Source organism: Rattus norvegicus, chromosome 8 (assembly GCF_036323735.1).
Source record: "Rattus norvegicus strain BN/NHsdMcwi chromosome 8, GRCr8, whole genome shotgun sequence".
Classification (NCBI taxonomy): Eukaryota; Metazoa; Chordata; class Mammalia; order Rodentia; family Muridae; genus Rattus; species Rattus norvegicus.
Window position 1 is genome coordinate 53,525,458 of NC_086026.1, and position 16,965 is coordinate 53,542,422.

The 16,965-nt window shown below is 46.9% G+C and overlaps 1 protein-coding gene across 2 annotated transcripts; it reads right to left on the bottom strand.

Annotated features, from left to right (window-relative positions):
* Positions 1 to 118: 118 nt before the first annotated feature.
* Hinfp (histone H4 transcription factor) lies at positions 119 to 15,644 on the bottom strand. Of its 2 annotated transcripts, XM_002729915.7 has the most exons (10): positions 14,999 to 15,644; positions 12,182 to 12,511; positions 9,251 to 9,480; positions 8,885 to 8,996; positions 8,551 to 8,703; positions 8,024 to 8,101; positions 7,819 to 7,939; positions 7,596 to 7,734; positions 7,395 to 7,519; positions 119 to 6,585 (listed from the first exon to the last, which is right to left on the bottom strand). In XM_002729915.7, exons 2-10 carry the CDS (start codon positions 12,351 to 12,353, stop codon positions 6,171 to 6,173), a joined length of 1,545 nt encoding a protein of 514 aa, XP_002729961.3. In that variant the 5' UTR covers positions 12,354 to 12,511; positions 14,999 to 15,644; the 3' UTR covers positions 119 to 6,170. The 2 variants fall into 2 exon arrangements, with proteins under 2 accessions (XP_002729961.3, XP_063122452.1); XM_063266382.1 differs by lacking the exons at positions 8,885 to 8,996; positions 9,251 to 9,480; positions 12,182 to 12,511; positions 14,999 to 15,644 and adding an exon at positions 8,262 to 8,316 and having other exon boundaries at positions 8,551 to 8,878.
* Positions 15,645 to 16,965: the final 1,321 nt, after the last annotated feature.

The window sequence follows — 16,965 nt, forward strand, 5'->3', positions numbered from 1 at the left end:
CCAAGCATACACAGCTCACCAGCCCAGTATTCTAACGCACTTGTACATATACTGATATTACCAAATTTATTAGTCACTGCTCTATTGCTGTGAAGAGACACCATGACCAAGGCAACACTTATAAAAGAAAGCATTTAATTGGGGACTTCCTTACAGTTTCAGAGGCCTAGGCCATTATCACCATGGCAGACAGCATGGGGGTGGGGATGGGGGAAGGGCAGGGGGAGGCAGGCAGGTGTGGTGTTGGAGAAGTAGCTGAGTGATACATCCTGATCCACAACCAGAGGTGGGGGGTGGGGGGAGCCAGCCACTCTGGACCTGGTATGAGCCTTTTGAAACTTCCAAGCCCACCCACAGTGACACACTTCTTCCAACAAGGTCACACCTCCTAATCTTTCTTAAACAGTGCCACTTCCTAAGCATTCAAATATATGAGCCTATGGGGGCCATTCTTATTGAAACCCCCACACTGGAATAATGGTATATTATCTTATCTCCTTACAGATTTACCACTTCTTTTTGTTGGGTATATACAACCTGCTAGCTTTTTTGAAGTATCCAATTACTGGCACCCACAGTTAGCCCACTGTGTTATACAACACATCAGAAATTGTTTTCCCAGGGCTGAGGGTACAATTCGGTGGCTCAACCCCCAGCACTTCATACAGAAGCTTTTTTTGTGTCTGTTGACCATCTTTCTCCAGCCCCACCCCATTGACTGGATCTTCTCCTCAGCAGATTCCTCATCTCTAAACCTCATCAGGATCATAAAGATGGTAAAACACACAGCATAACCGGCCAGGCATGGAAGCACGTGCCCTAGTCCTGGCACTGAGTGAGGATGATGCTGAGTTCAAGGACAGCCTTCTGATTCTCAGAAACCATATAGTACTAGGGGGCTGGGTAGGGGTGGGGATGTGTTGCAGGGGAAGGGGGGCATGCTATTCAGGACTCAGGATCAGTTTCTTTCTCCATAACAATACCCCACTTCTTGGCAAAGGAGAAGTCACATTTATTGCACACTTAGACCTCATAATTTACCAAGAGTGGTTGTCAGACTTTACTGTTCACTCCAAACCCTTCGTGCAGGGTTCCACTCGCAAGGTTCTGACTTAGTATCTACAGTGGGTCTTTGCTTTAATATAGATACCCCATCTTCCTTAGAATAAAGCCATCCCCAGACTTTTCTTAATGTCCAAATGGATCTTCTCCCTATTCCCTAAGATTTATGCTTTTTTTCCTGAGAGAATCCTCCCATTTTTACCCAGCCCTCCCCATCGAAGCAGATTTTTTATGACCAGACACAGCAATGGTTGATAATTCTCATCTCAGCTTAGTGCTAAGCGTTAATCTAAGCAACAGGCTGCTCTAGACAAGGATTTGTGTGAACAGTTGGTAAGCTTTATGGGGGGGGGAAGGAGTGTGGTGGAGTTCTGTGGGATCCAGAAAGGACTTAGACTGGAGACTCAGGATCTGGCCCAGTTGTTTCCAGAACTCTGATTCTTTGTCCACTGTGATCTCTCTTGCCCACCAGCTGGCTCAATTCAAGATTTTAAATTTGTCAAGAATAAGAGTCTCTGCTGGACAATTGGGGAGATGCTGTTCAGAACAGAAAGGAGGTGACCAAAAAGGAGAGAGCTTCCTCCCTTCCATGGTACAGCAGCAAAGTTCATCCTCTCTTCCTTGGCTCCTGAACACAGACATGGAATGGTGGCCTTTCTTGAACTCTGGCATGATGATCTTCAGAGACAGTCTTGCTTTTAAAGAGAGTATCTGTCCCTGTCTTCCTGCTCCTGGGCCCCCACAGCTGAGCAGTCCCCTCCCCCACATTCTCTCTGCACCATGATTTCTCACCATAGGCCCAAAGACGACTGCAGGCATGACCTGAGACCCCTAAAAAATGAGCCAAAAATAAATGTTTTGCCTTGTATACCCCATAGGTTTGTTTGGTTTTTTTGTTATAGCAACAGAGACTAACATACAATATAAAATAGCAACATTAGCTTTTTGAGAGGGTATTTCTGTGTAGCCCTGACTGTCCTGGAATTTATTGTGTAGACCAGTCAGAGGTCTACCAGGATTAAAGGCACCATCACACCCAGGTATGACATAAATTTAACTCAAGCATTTAAACAATTATTCTACCGCTGAGCTACACTCATAGCCCCTGAAGCACCACCTTTTTCTCTCCTATGTGACTTCCTTTGATAGGAAGTGAGGGGTTCTCTAAAACTGCAGAATGTCATGTTCTCTATAAAAGTCTTTCTTTTAGGATTTTTTTTTGTATGAGTGTTTTCCCTGCATGTATATCTGCATACCACATGCATGTTTCATGCTCACATAGGCCAGTAGAGGGCATCAGATCTCCTGGAACTGGGTGCTCAGAATTGCCCCTAAATCCTCTGGAAGAACAGCAAGTGCCCTTAACCACTGAGCCACCCCTCCAATCCATGTATATGTTACTGCTGTGACGAATATCCTGCTCAAAGTACTTTAAGGGATTAAGGGACAAAGGGTTTATAAGGCTCATAATTCCAAGTTACAGACTATAGGGGAGTCAAGGGTCAGGAACGTGACACACATCACAGTTGAACAAACGTACACATGCCTACCAGTGTTCAGCTGTTTCTCCGTTACAGATCTGCCTGCCCAAGAAATGGTGCCACCCACAGTGGGTGGGTCTTCTTACCTCAACATAATCAATCAAGCTAATCCCACACAGACATGCCCACAAGGGGTCAGCCCGATCCAGACAGTCCCTCTGAGACTCTCTGCCCAGGTGATTCAAAATTGTCAAATTGACAATTAACTATCACCACTGGAAACTGAATTTATGGTTTGCTAGGTAAATACTATAAGGTCATGATCTTAACCAAAGACTGTTTCTTTAGCTTCCTTCCCTCAGTAGAACTTGAAGTCTTGTAACACCCTCTGGCTCATCTTTTTTGCCTCTAAAGGACCAGAGTTCAATTCCCAACATGGTCTGGGGATGATTTTTTTTCACCTCTTCCTGCTACAACACACGGAAGGATCATGCTTTTCCATTTATTACAGTCCTGAGCAGTTTACTCATTCATTTAATATTCAGGCACTCTTCTGAGGGTGTGGACTTGTCCCACAGAAGCAGTCTCCATAGTTCCTAACTCCTGGGTCCCTGTATCCCCATCGCACCAAACCCTTCAAAGTTAGGGTTCAGTATTTTCAATTTTTGTTACGTATGCACATGAGAAAATTAGGCGCTGCGCTGCAATCCTTCTAAGGTGCCTTCTGTTATTGGTTATGAGGAAGCCTCTTCCTGGATCGTCTTTCCTAACTTCTACATGTAACTATGTCTAACTAACCATCTCCACCGTCATCTTCCATGATAAGCAGGATCTTCCTGAGCTCCACCCAAGCCTCTCTTCTGACTCTGGCTCTCTGTCACTCTTGTCCTGTTTGCAAGGCCCTCCAGCAGCAAAGTCCCAAGTTCGTATCTTTGTGTTTTTAGTAATCTGCCTAAGCTATAGCAAAGACTCAATAGGAATTGATAGATTGTTTTTTTTAAGTCTAGACTAGAGTTTATTCAGGGCATGGGGAGGGGAGTTGAGAGAGTAAAGATAAAGAAAGTCAGGGAGAGAATAGAGGAGTTGAGGCTGGCCATGAGAGCATGGTGAGAGATGGGAGAGGGAAATGAGGAGGGAGGAGGAAGAGCAAACAGAGCAGAAACAAGAGCAAAATCTTTTTTTTTTTTTTTTTTTTTTTTTTACTAATTTTACCTGTATTATCTGAGACAGTCTTTCTCTGCATAGCCCTGGCTGCCTGGAACTTAGACCAGCCTGACCTACCACTCAAGAGATCTGCTGGAGGGCTGGAGAGATGCCTCAGCAGTTAAGAGCACTGGCTGCTCTTCCAGAGGTCCTGAGTTCAATTCCCAGCAACCACATGGTGGCTCACAACCATCTGTAATGGGGTTCCATGCCCCTCTTCTGCTGTGTCTGAAGACAGCTACAATGTATCCTATACCTGAAATAAATAAATAATTCTTTAAAAAAAAAAAAAAAAAAAAGAGATCTTCTGGACTCTCCTGGATGCTGGTATTAAGGTGTGTATGACTACATCTCTGTAACAGGCAGTTTTCACAGTGAGAAACCGGGAGCTAAGTATGGCAGTACATACTTGTAATCCCAGCACCCAGGAAGCAGGGCAGGAAGACAACCAAAATATCTGAAGCTGTGCCTCTCAAAGCAACAGTCCTCATTATCCCCAACTCCCACTGCAATACAGGATTTCTATGTAGTCCTGGCTGTCCTGGAACTCTCTCTATAGACCAGGCTATCCTCAAACTCACAGAGATCCAGCTTTTAAAAGCCCCATTTGTTTGAGCAGTCTTTAAATGCTGGGATTAAAGGCCTGCACCACCACCATCCAAGGTTTTTCTGTTTTTTGTTTTTTTTTTTTTTTTAATAGTTTTAGCAAAGCTGGGAATGAAAGTCAGGGCCTTGTTTACCAATTACAAAACAGAAGAGCCAAGTCAGAAGGAGTAGTTGAGGAAGATCCTGCTGAGCATAGATGGAGTTAGACATAGTCACCTGGATAGTTTAGGAGGCTTCATCCTGGAAGAGGCTGAAGTTCAGAAACCCTTCTCTGGCAGCCATCTAAAGTCCCTGAGAGCACCCATTCCCTTTATTCATGGACTGACAGAAGCAAACGAGAGGGAATGTGCTTGGGAATAGCCGAACAGGGGTTATGGGGACGGCTTGGTCAGTGCTTGCTCTACAAGCACAAGGATCTGAGTCCAGACACCCAACACTTACATCAAAGTAACCTAGTGCTGGGCAGGGGCAGAGAAAGGCAAATTCCTAAGCTCCCTGGCCAGCCAGTTTGCACATACCACATTCCTGCGGACACAGACACACTGAAACATATACTACACTTTTTTTAAGTTTTTGAGACAGGGTTTCTCCGTGTAGCCCTGGCTGTTCTGGAACTCATTCTGTAGACCAGACTGGCCTTAACCTCAGCAATCCAATGCCTGCCTCTGCCTCCTAAGTGTTAGAATTAAAGGTGTGGTTCTTCTTTTGAGTAATTTCAACTTCAAGCTCACAATGAAAGGGGCTGGTGAGATAACTAAGCAGTTAAGAGCACTTGCTGCTCTTGCAAAGATCCACACTCAGTTTCTAGCACCCACCTGTCCAGTTCCAGAAGATTGGTCACCCTCTTTTTACCTGCATGGATACTGCTTGACTGTGGTATTCTTACATACACAGAAAAACAAGTGAATATACATGTGATACAATCTTATCAAAATAGATCCACTCTTAGGAAACTATATAGACACACAATTTTCTAGCTTGATTCCTGGTCTTGAGTACTTGCCATTCTCGGGGTGACTTCCCGAACCACCTCCATTCCAGATTCCAATGCAGCCTACCCTAGAGGCACAGGGCTGTAATTAGAACTGAGGGTGCAGTACAGCTGCCATTTGTATCCATTCTGTAACATTGCAGCATTCGCTCATGGCCAAGTACATGGAGCGTCCCTCCACAGAGGTGGAAGATGCCCTAGAGGAAGGGACCTCCTCCTCTAAATGGGCACACGACAGCTAAAGAAGCCGTCCTGGTTACGAAAGGGAGAGGCCTGACTATCCAGCTCTACTTCTAGGCAGCTATATCCGTTACTTAGTTAATTGCCATCAAACTTGAGAAATAAGTAACACCCCAAGTGTTTCTTTTATTCCCAAAAAAATAACTGTCACACACACACAGTATCCCAATCCTGTCCCTGAAGATAACAAGTGTCCCTGGAATGTAAAGGGAAACCTTGAGAGAAATGGCACCTGGTTCTCAATGCTTAACTTACAGTGAGGAAACGGCCCTCATAAGGAACAGTCCCTCATCCCTGGGTCGATGGGAGATTGGAATGGATGTGGACTAAATATTTACTCACTGTCTAGCATGCCAAGGGAGTATGCTTAAACCTGGTAACAGCTCCTGAGAACATACATGTAGGATTTCCTCAGTGAATCCAAACTCCCCAGAGTCTACAGAATGATGTCTCCTGAGTCAGAGGGGAAACACTGTTCTCAGCACCACTTCTAAAGGCATCCAAGAACAAAGGCTGCCCGCTGGGCACTGCTTCCTGCCTGGTTCAAACTCCAAGATCTGGAGTAGGACTGGTCAGGCTCTGCAGCCTCAGCCCATCTGGACGTCTGGCTCCTCGGGTATCCCTTGAAGCTTTTCCATCTCTCTTGAGGGTGCTTCAGAGACTGGCGGGGGCTCTCCTGGGGCTTCGGACAGCACATAGTAGACAAGGTCTCGCTGGCCTTGGGCATCTGTCTGACTGACCATATGGAGGGCAGAACTGGGGTTGTCCTGAGAAGCTGAGAGGGCTGTCCCCTCAACAACCCTACCTTCTTCTTCTGTCTCTTCCTCAGGTCCTGGCCCCCCTAGCACTGTTTCTAGAACGATGCCCTGGAGGCTGCTCTCATTCAGTGCCAATCCTGGATCTGATCCTTCTTGTAGCTGCTGCAGCAACTGCTGTGTCAGCTCCACACTCTCATACCGAACTAGCTGTAGCCGCATGTAGCCATCCTCATGCTCCTTGTACCTGGAGGAGACAGTAGACCAGCAGAGGATGACGAAACTGAAGGTGAATATACGAATATGCTATGGGGAAGAATCTTAGGATTCTGTGTGATAGAACTGAAGGTTAAGAAAAGGTTTCTAATGGAATCTGTAGAATAAGGTTCAGAGGAGAGGACTCCAAATGGAAAAACTAATGCTGACACCCACACAGTACAGAGACTGATCAGCTCTGTAACAAGGCCGTGTCCACCGTTTAGGAGAATGCCGTGGGGCTGAGGGCAGAGCCTCACTCGCCCTTTACCGCTGACTGCAGCTCAGGAACTCAGGCACTACTTGCTGAGTCTGAGGCTAAGCTTTGCAGTGGAGGTCTCAGCCCTGCACAGAGTGCACTACACAGAGGTGCACACCTTTCATCTCATCCGAAACAGAGAGGCAAGTGGACCTCTGTGAGTTCAAGGCCAGACTGGTCTACATAACAAATAGGCCAGCCAGGGCTGTCTCCAAACAACAGCACCCCCCGCCCCAAATCTTTGCTCCAACACTATTTTTAAGGTTGAGACCACACATAGATGGTAGGTATCAAAATACCATAAAATTTGGTGTTTTTTTTTCTCCCTTGTTAAAGTCTGTCTGGCTGGTGAGATGGCTCAGGGTGTAAAATGCTTGCCATGCCTGCCTGATGAGCTGAGTTCGATATATGAACCATATAAAGGAAACCAAGCCGTGCCCCGACTGCTACAGGAGCACCCCTGCCTCCCGCCACCACCATTCATACAACAATAAACAAACAAGGAAGTGTAGAAATCTGTGTGGAACGATTTTTAAACTCACCGAAAACGAGGGTGTCCTGAGGGCCACTTGAACTGGTGCTTCTTGCGAAGGTGCACAGTGAGGTTGTTGCCACGAGTGAAGCATTTGTCACAGACATGACATTTGTACCTTGGCTCTGAGTCTCCCTGACAAGAAGGGAGGAGGAAATGGGGTCAGCTCCTCACTCATACTCCTGCCAGCCCTTCCCCACCAGCCACTCACTTCATGCACTTTGCGGTGATGGGACTTGACGGAGCTGAGCGATCGGGCACTGAAACTGCAGTTCTCAAAGTCACACCTGTAGGCTGACTCCTTGCTGTGGGTGTCCAGGTGCTTCCGGAGGTCAATCAGATTCTTACAGCTGCAAAGAGAGATCAGGAGGGGTTGGGGGCATAGGAAACCCTGAAACTTGAGCCCTGAATTCTGTACCCCAGGATCCCCTTACCTGTAGTCACAACAGTCACATTTAAAGGGCCGGTCTTCACTGTGTCGAAAGCGCATGTGATTCCGGAGGGAAGAAGGCAGTGGGCAGGTCATGTCACACAAAGGGCATTTATAGTGATTCACTGAGAAGCAGAGAAAAGGCTCTGAGCAATGGACTCATGGGACCTGGAAAGGAAAGCAGGGAGGCTTGGGCGCAGGTTACTCACCATGGTTCCGCATGTGATCACGCAAGAGCCTCTCTGTGGCAAATCTCTTGGAACAGTGGGAGCACTGGAAACGCTGCTCTGGGGTGGGAGGCAGAACAAAGGGGACTGAAGAGAACAGTGAAGGACAGAGGAGAGGGGAACCATCCCAAACACAAGGGAGCCACCCAAGGAGCAAAGGGAAGCTACAGATGGGATCTGGAGTCCAGACCTGAGTTAAAGCCCCAGCTTTACCACTTACTAGCTGTATGATCTCAGGTAAGTGACTTAAGCTCTCTGAGCCTCAGTTTCCTCATCTGTAAAAAGGGGAATAAGAAGCCTACCTCATGGGGCTGTTGTGAGGATTCCTGAGATAACTGATGCTGAAAACAGTAAGTGCTGAACATTGTCTAAGTGAAGTCTAGGAGGTGCCTGATCCCAAAAGAGGAAGAGAGCCAGGGTACAGATCTCAGCAGCAGTCACCTCCCCTGGGAAAATACCCTCGTCCTCACTTCAAGCCCACACTCTCCCTCTCCTCTCCAGCCTCTTACGATCCAATGAGGTCTGCCGACGGATGTGATCTAGGAACTTGGTGTTGTTGGCAAACATGCCCCCACAAGTGGGACAGGCCACCACCTTCTCCTGGGTGTGGCTGCGGAGGTGTTCTCGAAGCTTACACCGGTCCTTGAAGGTACAGGTACAGCCTGGGAAGGAAGATCCATCATGTTCCATCCCTAAACACCCTTCCCCAACCTGGCTCTGGTACCAAGTTTCTCCAGCCAGTAGCCTGCTTAGTCTTGCAGGAACTGGTCCCATCCCTGGCTCCTCTAGACCTTTACACCTCCAGAGTTTTAAGCAGAAGCCAGAGCAGAGGGGTGGCCCTACCTTTCCAGCCACACAGCACCACATGGTTGTCCTTGCTGACAGCTTGGTATTCACAGCACAGGCTGTGCGCATCCACGTGCCGATAGAACCACTCAGGATTGTCGAAGACACTCTGTGCCAGGGCAACTCGGGGTGAGGACTGAGTGGTTACAGGGACTCTCACCCATGTCCAAAGGGGGGATTCTTGCTCTCCCCCAAATTAACTTGAGGGGACAGGAAAGTTTTAAGACAAAGCAGTTACAAAAGAATAACTGGGATATACTAGCATGAGTCTCAGAAATATAAGGTACCCCAGAAAGAGTTAAGGTATCTTGAGTCAAGGCCCCAGCTTCCTTCCAACCCCTCTGTCTGTCACTGTCTGCTGACCTCGCAATGCTCCCACAGGCACAGGAAATGGTCAGGGGTGTCAGGGATGACGTTCCGGCTCTGGAAGTCCAGGATGCAGGGGCTGAGGTCAGCCTGGCTTTGCAAGGCTTGCAGCCCCCACTGTTTCAGCTTGGTGTGGTAGCAGTGGAAGTAGACATGGCGGATGAGGTCGGCAGAACTGTCCAGAGAGCAAAAGCCACACTCCTGCCACAAGCAGGAGAATTCTTCCTCTGCAGAAAGGTTTAGAAGAAATGGTCTGACACTTTCCAAGCTCAGTTAGCTTTCCATTTGAGACATTAATAGGACTCTAACCAGGGAGGAACCAGGAGTTCATCCACCACGTGACCTTACTTAATGACTTTCAACTGAATTGGCTATTGTGGACATAATGGGGAGGCAGGAGTCCCAGCCTTTGTCTTCACAGGGCTTTCAGTCAGAGGTTAAGTAACCACATCTACATAACTGTAGCTAGTGGCAAGGGATATGGGGTAAGGTGTGGGGCACCAGGCAAACATTACCCAGAGCTAGGTATGCTGGCTCTTAGCCATAATACCAGGACTCAAGACGATTAGGCTGGCAAACTGCCATGATTTCCTGGCCACCCTGGACTACAGAGTAAGACCCTGCTACAAACTGTAAAACAGAAGTAACTTGATGCTGACTGAAGTTAGAGTCCCTCTGTTAGGAGTCAATGTAAAGAGGGCGGTAGTCTAAGCTGAGGTTAACAGCATGTATAAGGCCTGAGACAGGGATCCAGGGAGGAGTTAGGGTATCTTTGGCAAACACACCTCTCCTCAGTTTCTCATGGTCCATGAGGAAGACAGGGCCTCCCAACACTAACGCTCCAGTTCTCTTTTCCCTTCATTCCAGCCCACTTCCTATTTCTCCCATACATCTAAGTACCACATTTTCAACATTGAGCGGGAATTTGCATATTTTAAAAAGCTGAAACTTCAGAAAATAAAACCATTCTTTAATTTCATTTTTTGTGTATTGACTTTGCGAACAGGTGTGGTATGTAAGTATAGTCTCAGCATCCTCAGAAGGATCCAGACTAAGTTCATCCTTAGCTACATAATAAGTTTAAAGTCAGTCAGGGCTACAGGAGCTGTCAGAGAAAGGGAAAGGAGTAACTGAAACAGGAGCACTTCTGACTAGCCTGGATAAAACTGTTCAACTATCTTCCTAGCTAGGATGAGTAGTTATGATATAAATGTGCTCCAAACCATGTGTTGGCTCATGCTAGTAATTCCAGCATTTGGGAGACTAGAGCAGGAGGACTTCAGGGGGGTATGAGGCTAGCCTGGATTAGTGAGATCTGCCTCAGAAGTAAATGGGGACAGGAGACGGCTTAGCTGTCTGACTACTTACTGCTCTTGCAGAGGACCTGAGTTTGGTTCCCACATGATGGCTTATAACAATTCATAACTCCAGTTCAAGGGAATCCAACATCCTTCCCTGGCCTCTGTAGGCACCAGACATTCATGGTGCACATACAGACAAGACATGTAAAACAAAAAGCAAAATATAAAACTAAAAAATAAATAAATCTAAACAAAAAATGTAAATAAGTTAATACAAAGGGAAAGGGGCAGCTGTGCCTGGTGTCTTAAGCCGTTACTACCAGTACTTGGAGGCACAGGCAGGCAGACACCTTTAATTCCCTCAGTTCTCTATGAATTCAAGGCAAGCATGCTCTACAGAGTGAACTCTAGGCCACCTGAGAATTCAAAGTGAGTCCTGTCTCAAAAAAGAGAAATAAAAATGGGTAGGTGGGTGAGAGAGAGATGGCTCAGCAGGGGGAGGCACTTACTGCCAAGCCTAATAATCTGAGTTTTGATCCCCAGAACCCACATAGTGGAAGAAAAGGATGGACTCCCACAGTTGTCCTCTGACCTCTACACACGCACCATGCTAAGTTCACACACCATACACCCAAATATGTAGATGTGTGTTCCCACTCCCATAAAGAAGGTTTAAGGGAAGAGGTCCAGCAAGATGATTTAGTAGGTAAAGGCACTTGTACCAAGCCCAATGACATGGAGCCTTGTCCCACAAGTGGTCCTGTGATCGCCACCTTGATCCATGGCATGTGCCGCCCCACACACAAAATCAAATTCCTTCTCCTGGTAATCATTCTTTACATCCTCGTTGACTGAATTCTCTAGAGATGACTATACAATATTATGAATGAAGAAAGTATAATTAAGAAAATAAGCCTCAGAAAGCAAGAGATGGCTGAGTGGTTAAGATGGCTGCTCTTCCAGAGGACCTGGGTTCCATTCCTAGCAGTTCACTACCTTCTGTTAACTCCAGCTCCTGGAGATCCAACACCTTTACACAGACATAAATGCAGGGAAAACACCAATGCACATGAAATAAAAAATAAATTAGTTGGGCTGGAGAGATGGCTCAGTGGTTAAGAGCCCCGACTGCTCTTCCAGAGGTCCTGAGTTCAATTCCCAGCAACCACATGGTGGCTCACAACTATCCGTAACAAGATCAGATGCCCTCTTCTGGTGTGTCTGAAGAGAGCAACAGTGTACTTATATATATAAAATAAATGAATAAATCTTTAAAAAAAAAAAAAAAACCTGGGTTCGGTCCCCAGCTCCGAAAAAAAGAACCAAAAAAAAAAAAAAAAAAAAAAAGCCAGGTGTGGTGTGCATGCCTTCAATCCTAGCACTGAGAGGCAGAGGCAAGTGGACCTCAGAGGCTAGCCTGGTCTACAAAATGAATTCCAAGACAACTAGGGCTACACAGAGAAATCCTGTCTTGAAAAAAAAAAGAAGGGGGAGGAAGGAAGGGGAAGGAGGAGAAGGAGGAGGAAGAAGAAGAAGAGGAGGGGGAGGGGGAGGGGAAAGATAGTTTTCTCAACTGTCCTTTTGCTCTTTCAGAACACACTGCCTTGAGCTCTTTCCTGTCCCTTACCTAGCAGATCCTCCTCTTCTTCCTCCTCCTTAGAGCCATGTATGTGCTGCTGCAGGTGCTGAGTGACATGGTCGAAGAACTCCTCCATGGCTGAGCACACAAAGGAGCAGGACCCCCACTCACACTGGAGCCCCAGGTTCTCCTTCCGGGGAACTTTTCCAGGAGGTGACATGGCCTTTGGCCCAGAAGAAGAGGAAGAAATGCAGAGCTGTAAGACTGTGTTCCAGTGCAGGCGAGCAGCCCACCGAGAGCCAGCAGGTACTTTTCAGTATCTCATGGCTTTTTTCAGTAGAGATGGACCAGCACTTTCTCAAGAATCTGTCTGGTTTCCTGGGAAGAGAGAATAATACTGAGAAGCTAAGGACTTTAACAGACATTTTCTCATATAGCTTCAGAGCATATTCCCATGGGAGACAGAACAATGCTCAGTTTCAAAGAGAGGCAACAAAGTCAAAACCCAGATTCCACTGCCTACCACCTACTACATGTGCAGTCTTGGCCAAAATGGGGAAAACAAAACTTTTGTCTGGAATATGTCAGATACAATACTATTCTGTTGAATGGAGCTAGACATGACTCTGGTTAGGAGCCCAGACTACTGTTCTAGGGGACCTAGGTGAAAGTCCCAACAACCATATGGCTGCTCACAACCATCTATAATGTCAGTTCCAGGGGATGCAACACCCTCTTCTGCTCCGAGGGCATTGCAGGCATGTGATGCAGACATTCATGCAGGTAAAACACCCATGCACATTAAAGTAAAAATAAATCTCAAGGGACTGGAGAGATGACTCAGTGGTTAAGAGCACTGGCTGCTCTTCCAGAAGACCTGTGTTCAATTCCCAGCAACCACATGGTGGCTTACAACTGTCTGTAATTCCAATTCCAGGGGATCCAATACTCTCATGAAAAACACCATTGCGTAGGAAAGAACAAAGTGATCAAGTTTTTTTGAAAAGCCCTCACAAAAATATTATTTTTGATACTAAGGAAGCAACCTATACATAGTGTCTGGGACAGGGTTTCCCTAAGTGGCACAGGCGGGCCTTAAACTCACACTGTAGTGTGCTACAATCCTCCTGCCTCAGACACCCAAGTAGCCGGGATTACAGGTTTGTGCCATCACACTAAGCCATGGTAAGAAGTGTGTGTGTGTGTTTGGAAGTCAGTAGGGAGAGCTCTGTGGTTCCTCAAGAATCAACCACCTGAGGGCTTTGTTTGCTTTTGGTAGTTTCTCCTTGCCCTGAAGCTGACCTACCAGGGAGCAGCAAGGATCCTCCTGTCTACTTCCCAACAACAGGATTACAAGCACTCCCTGGCCTTTTTACAAGATAGGGTCTCTCTGGCTGTCTTGTCTATGCAGACCAAGCTGGCCTTGACCCGCCCATCTCTGTTTCCCAGATGAGAGGATTAAATGCCTGTGTCACAGCTCCCAGCCATTGGAGTTTTTTTTAATGTGGGCTCTGGCAATCAAACCGAGGGCCTCCTGATGTTTGTGAAACAAGCACTTTACTGCCTGAGCCTCCTCTAGTCTCATATTAAGCATTTTATTTGCATTGTGTAATTGGTAAAACTGAGGCAGGCACCATTTAGACCTCATAACCTGAAGCTGAGCCCAAAGTCCATATCCTTACTCCATATAGCCTACATATGAGCAAAAGCACTCTACTCCTTACTCAATTATGTTGTTAAGTCTCTCACCAGGCTTTCAATGCCATAATTTGTCTTTGCCTACCCAATGCTTTACACCTTTCATGTTAAAATGTAGATTCTATTTGACTGAAGGAACCCTGTTTATGCTCTATCTTCTATGTCTATGCTTTACTAAATATTTTTAAGAATATAATCTAATCATCAAGGGGAAAAGAATCCACTCTACAAAGTTGTACCTGCCCTTCCACCTGCACAACTTGGTGTGCATGTGCCTCCCCCCGAACACCCCCCCCCCAGCATTCACTCACACATGCTCACACCACTAATTTTTAAAATAGAGTGGTGGGGTAAGTGGGGTAAGGGTGGTGGTGCCAGCCTTTGAGACAAGATCTCTTGAGAATTTCAGGTCAGCCAGAGCTACAAAATTAAGATGGCCTCAAAAAAAAAAAAAAAAAAAAAGCCATCACATTATGTGTAAAGGTGTATCTGTCTGAAGAGATCAGATCGATGAAGAAGAAAAATAAAATGAAACTCCTTAATTTTGTCATCTTAAATTACTTAGCCCATGCGCTTAAGAGCACTACTGAGGCTCAATAAGGGTTAGCTTCACGTATCCTTGTTTCTGAGAGCTAATTCGGGGGTTGGGGAGCATCCAACCCACAGGATCCCTACCTGACATTTCATCAATAGTCAAAGTACAAAATCGTCCCATCAACAAATATTAAGAGTATACTGTATCGCTAGGCACCAATGAACTCCGAGCCATAATCCAGAAGGCCCAGGTCCTAAACAAGGACTCACAGGCCAGGTTCTGACGGCTGGACACGGCAACCAAAACAAAGCGCACGAGAGCGATCGGGACACAAAAAGGCCCGTGGGCAAGCTTGCCTGGGCGCTGAGGCCGGGGCCAAGCTTCCGAGGATAGCTAAAACTCGGAGGAGGAAGTAGCCCAACTCCGTGAGCCCAGACCGGAGGGCTTCCCGGAATCAGCAGCGTCAAGCGTGGCGCCAACCGAGTCCAGCCGTAGCGGCCGCCAGACCGAGAGCGCCGAGGCTAAGAGCCGACTCGGACATTACACCGAGCGCTCCAGGAAGCCAGGCCTTCCGCAGGCTCCAGAGAGCCACTGTAACCACCAAGGTACCAGAGATGCAAGCCCTTACTCACCTGCCAGCGCCGCTGGGCTGCCCAGCGCCCCACCCACCTCACACCATATACCCTGAGGCGTTTGAGCGACGACAAGCGACAGCCAATCGCTGCTCTCGAGTCGACCGACAGCCAATGGCCGCTGCGTCTGACAGAACCGTGCGCACCAAAACACGGAAGAGGCGGGAATCGTTCCGGAGAGAGCGTCCAGTCCCAAGGGGTACAGTGAGGTTCGACCGGATGTGGATAATGTTAGCGTCACCTTCAAAAGTGGGTTGGGCCTGCTCCTGACTGTGCGCAGGCGGGAAGCTTTGAGGCTTGAATTCCCACTACTGCGCAAACTCCGCGCCAACCACCTACTGGGCATGCGCTTAGCTTAGCCCGGTCAGTCTTCACAGCATCCGTGGTTCAGTTAGCTGGATTGTTCGCACTGGGATCCCACCTTCTTTGATTTTCTTGGTCTTCTCTGTTTTATGTACCCCAGATTGACCTTGAACTCACAGAGACCCATCTGTATTTGCTGCCCAATATGGCACTTCATCAAGTTTAAATGATAGTGGGGCATTCATTCAATGGAGCACTCTACCAACAGCCACACAACCCCAGCCCAGGATTCTGCTTTCTTAAACACTTGATCACTTCAATTCTATTCGAGAATGACGCCCATCTCAGAATTCCACAGTCATTTAACATGTCCCAGTGCTCAATTTGTTTACAAGACATCCTTCACAGAGCTCAGCAAACTGATCTTGAGCAAAAACAGACCTGATCAAGTCAGCACCCTGTGTAAAATATCCAGAGGCATTCTGTTGCCTTCGGTATAATGGCCCAAAACAAAATGGAGAATTTCCAAATACCAACATCTGGGCTCTGCCTACCACAAATCTTGAGTCTTGGACCTATTTCCTGTACCTCAGCCACAAATTTAAGTTTCACTACCACACACACTGTGCCTCCTTTTACTTCCCATGGTTTCCACTTGTTTTCCCCTGAATGAAAGTCTCCACTTCCCACTTCTAATTGTGTAACTGCCTTCCTAGCCATTCTTGTGTTTTCAACGGGGACAGTCCCTTCCTTGAGAATTGACTGCCCTTATTATGGTATATTTTATTCGTGCTTTCTACTCTGTGTTCTACACTACCCAGTGAGGAAGAACAGTTATGCCCATTTCTTCATTTTTATGAACAAGTCACAGTCACATAATCCAGTGAGGGAAACTCAGTAGGTATTTAAAAATGCCATGAACAGTCCCCAGCTCTGAAAAAAAAGAAAAGAAAAAAAAAAAAAGAACCAAAAATGCCATGAACAGCAGCACATAACTTTACTCCTAGCACTCAGGAGGAAGTGGCAGGTGGATCTCTGAGTTTAAGGCCAATCTGGTCTACATGGGGAGTCCTAAGCCACCCAAGGTTGCACAGTAAGACCTCCCCTCAGAAAACAAAAACAAAATAAAGCCAGCCACCACATTCAGCTTGGCGTGATGACGCATGCACACTTGTACTCCCAAGGCTGGGGAAGTGGAGGCAGGAAGGAAGACCATAAACTTGAGGTCAGTTTCCAGGAGCGGGGACTATATAGTAAGTGACAAGACAGCCTGGGTTGCAAGACACTTCCTCCAAAGTCATTTTGGGTGTGGCCTATGTAAATAAATGTTTAAAGAGAACATAAAAACAGGTCAGGTGTTCAGAGGCCTGTAAACCCAGGTCTCCTGCCGCTGCGGGGGCAGGAAGATTCCAAAGACAACATCATGAGGCTTGATCTCCAAAGTAAAAAAGAATGTAGCTGTAGTCATGATGCTTCACCCCTCTAGTCCCGTGTAGACCAGGCTGGCCTTGAACTCACAGAGACCTGCCTGCCTCTGCCTTCCGAAGGCTGGGATTAAAGGAATGTGCCACTACAACTAAGATTTACTTCAGTGTTTGCATCTGTGTATGTAGGGACAGCCTATGTGTGCTATGCCTACAGAGGCCAAAGGAGAGCATCAGATC

Excerpts from the sequence above, each read along its gene's own strand:
- Hinfp (XM_002729915.7), bottom strand. The coding sequence starts at position 12,353 with ATGTCACCTCCTGGAAAAGTTCCCCGGAAGGAGAACCTGGGGCTCCAG. Across the intron at positions 8,997-9,250 it reads GCCTGTGGGAGCATTGCGAG|AGTGTCTTCGACAATCCTGA; the intron begins GTCAGCAGACAG and ends GCCCTGGCACAG. Across the intron at positions 7,940-8,023 it reads TGATCACATGCGGAACCATG|TGAATCACTATAAATGCCCT; the intron begins GTGAGTAACCTG and ends TCTGCTTCTCAG.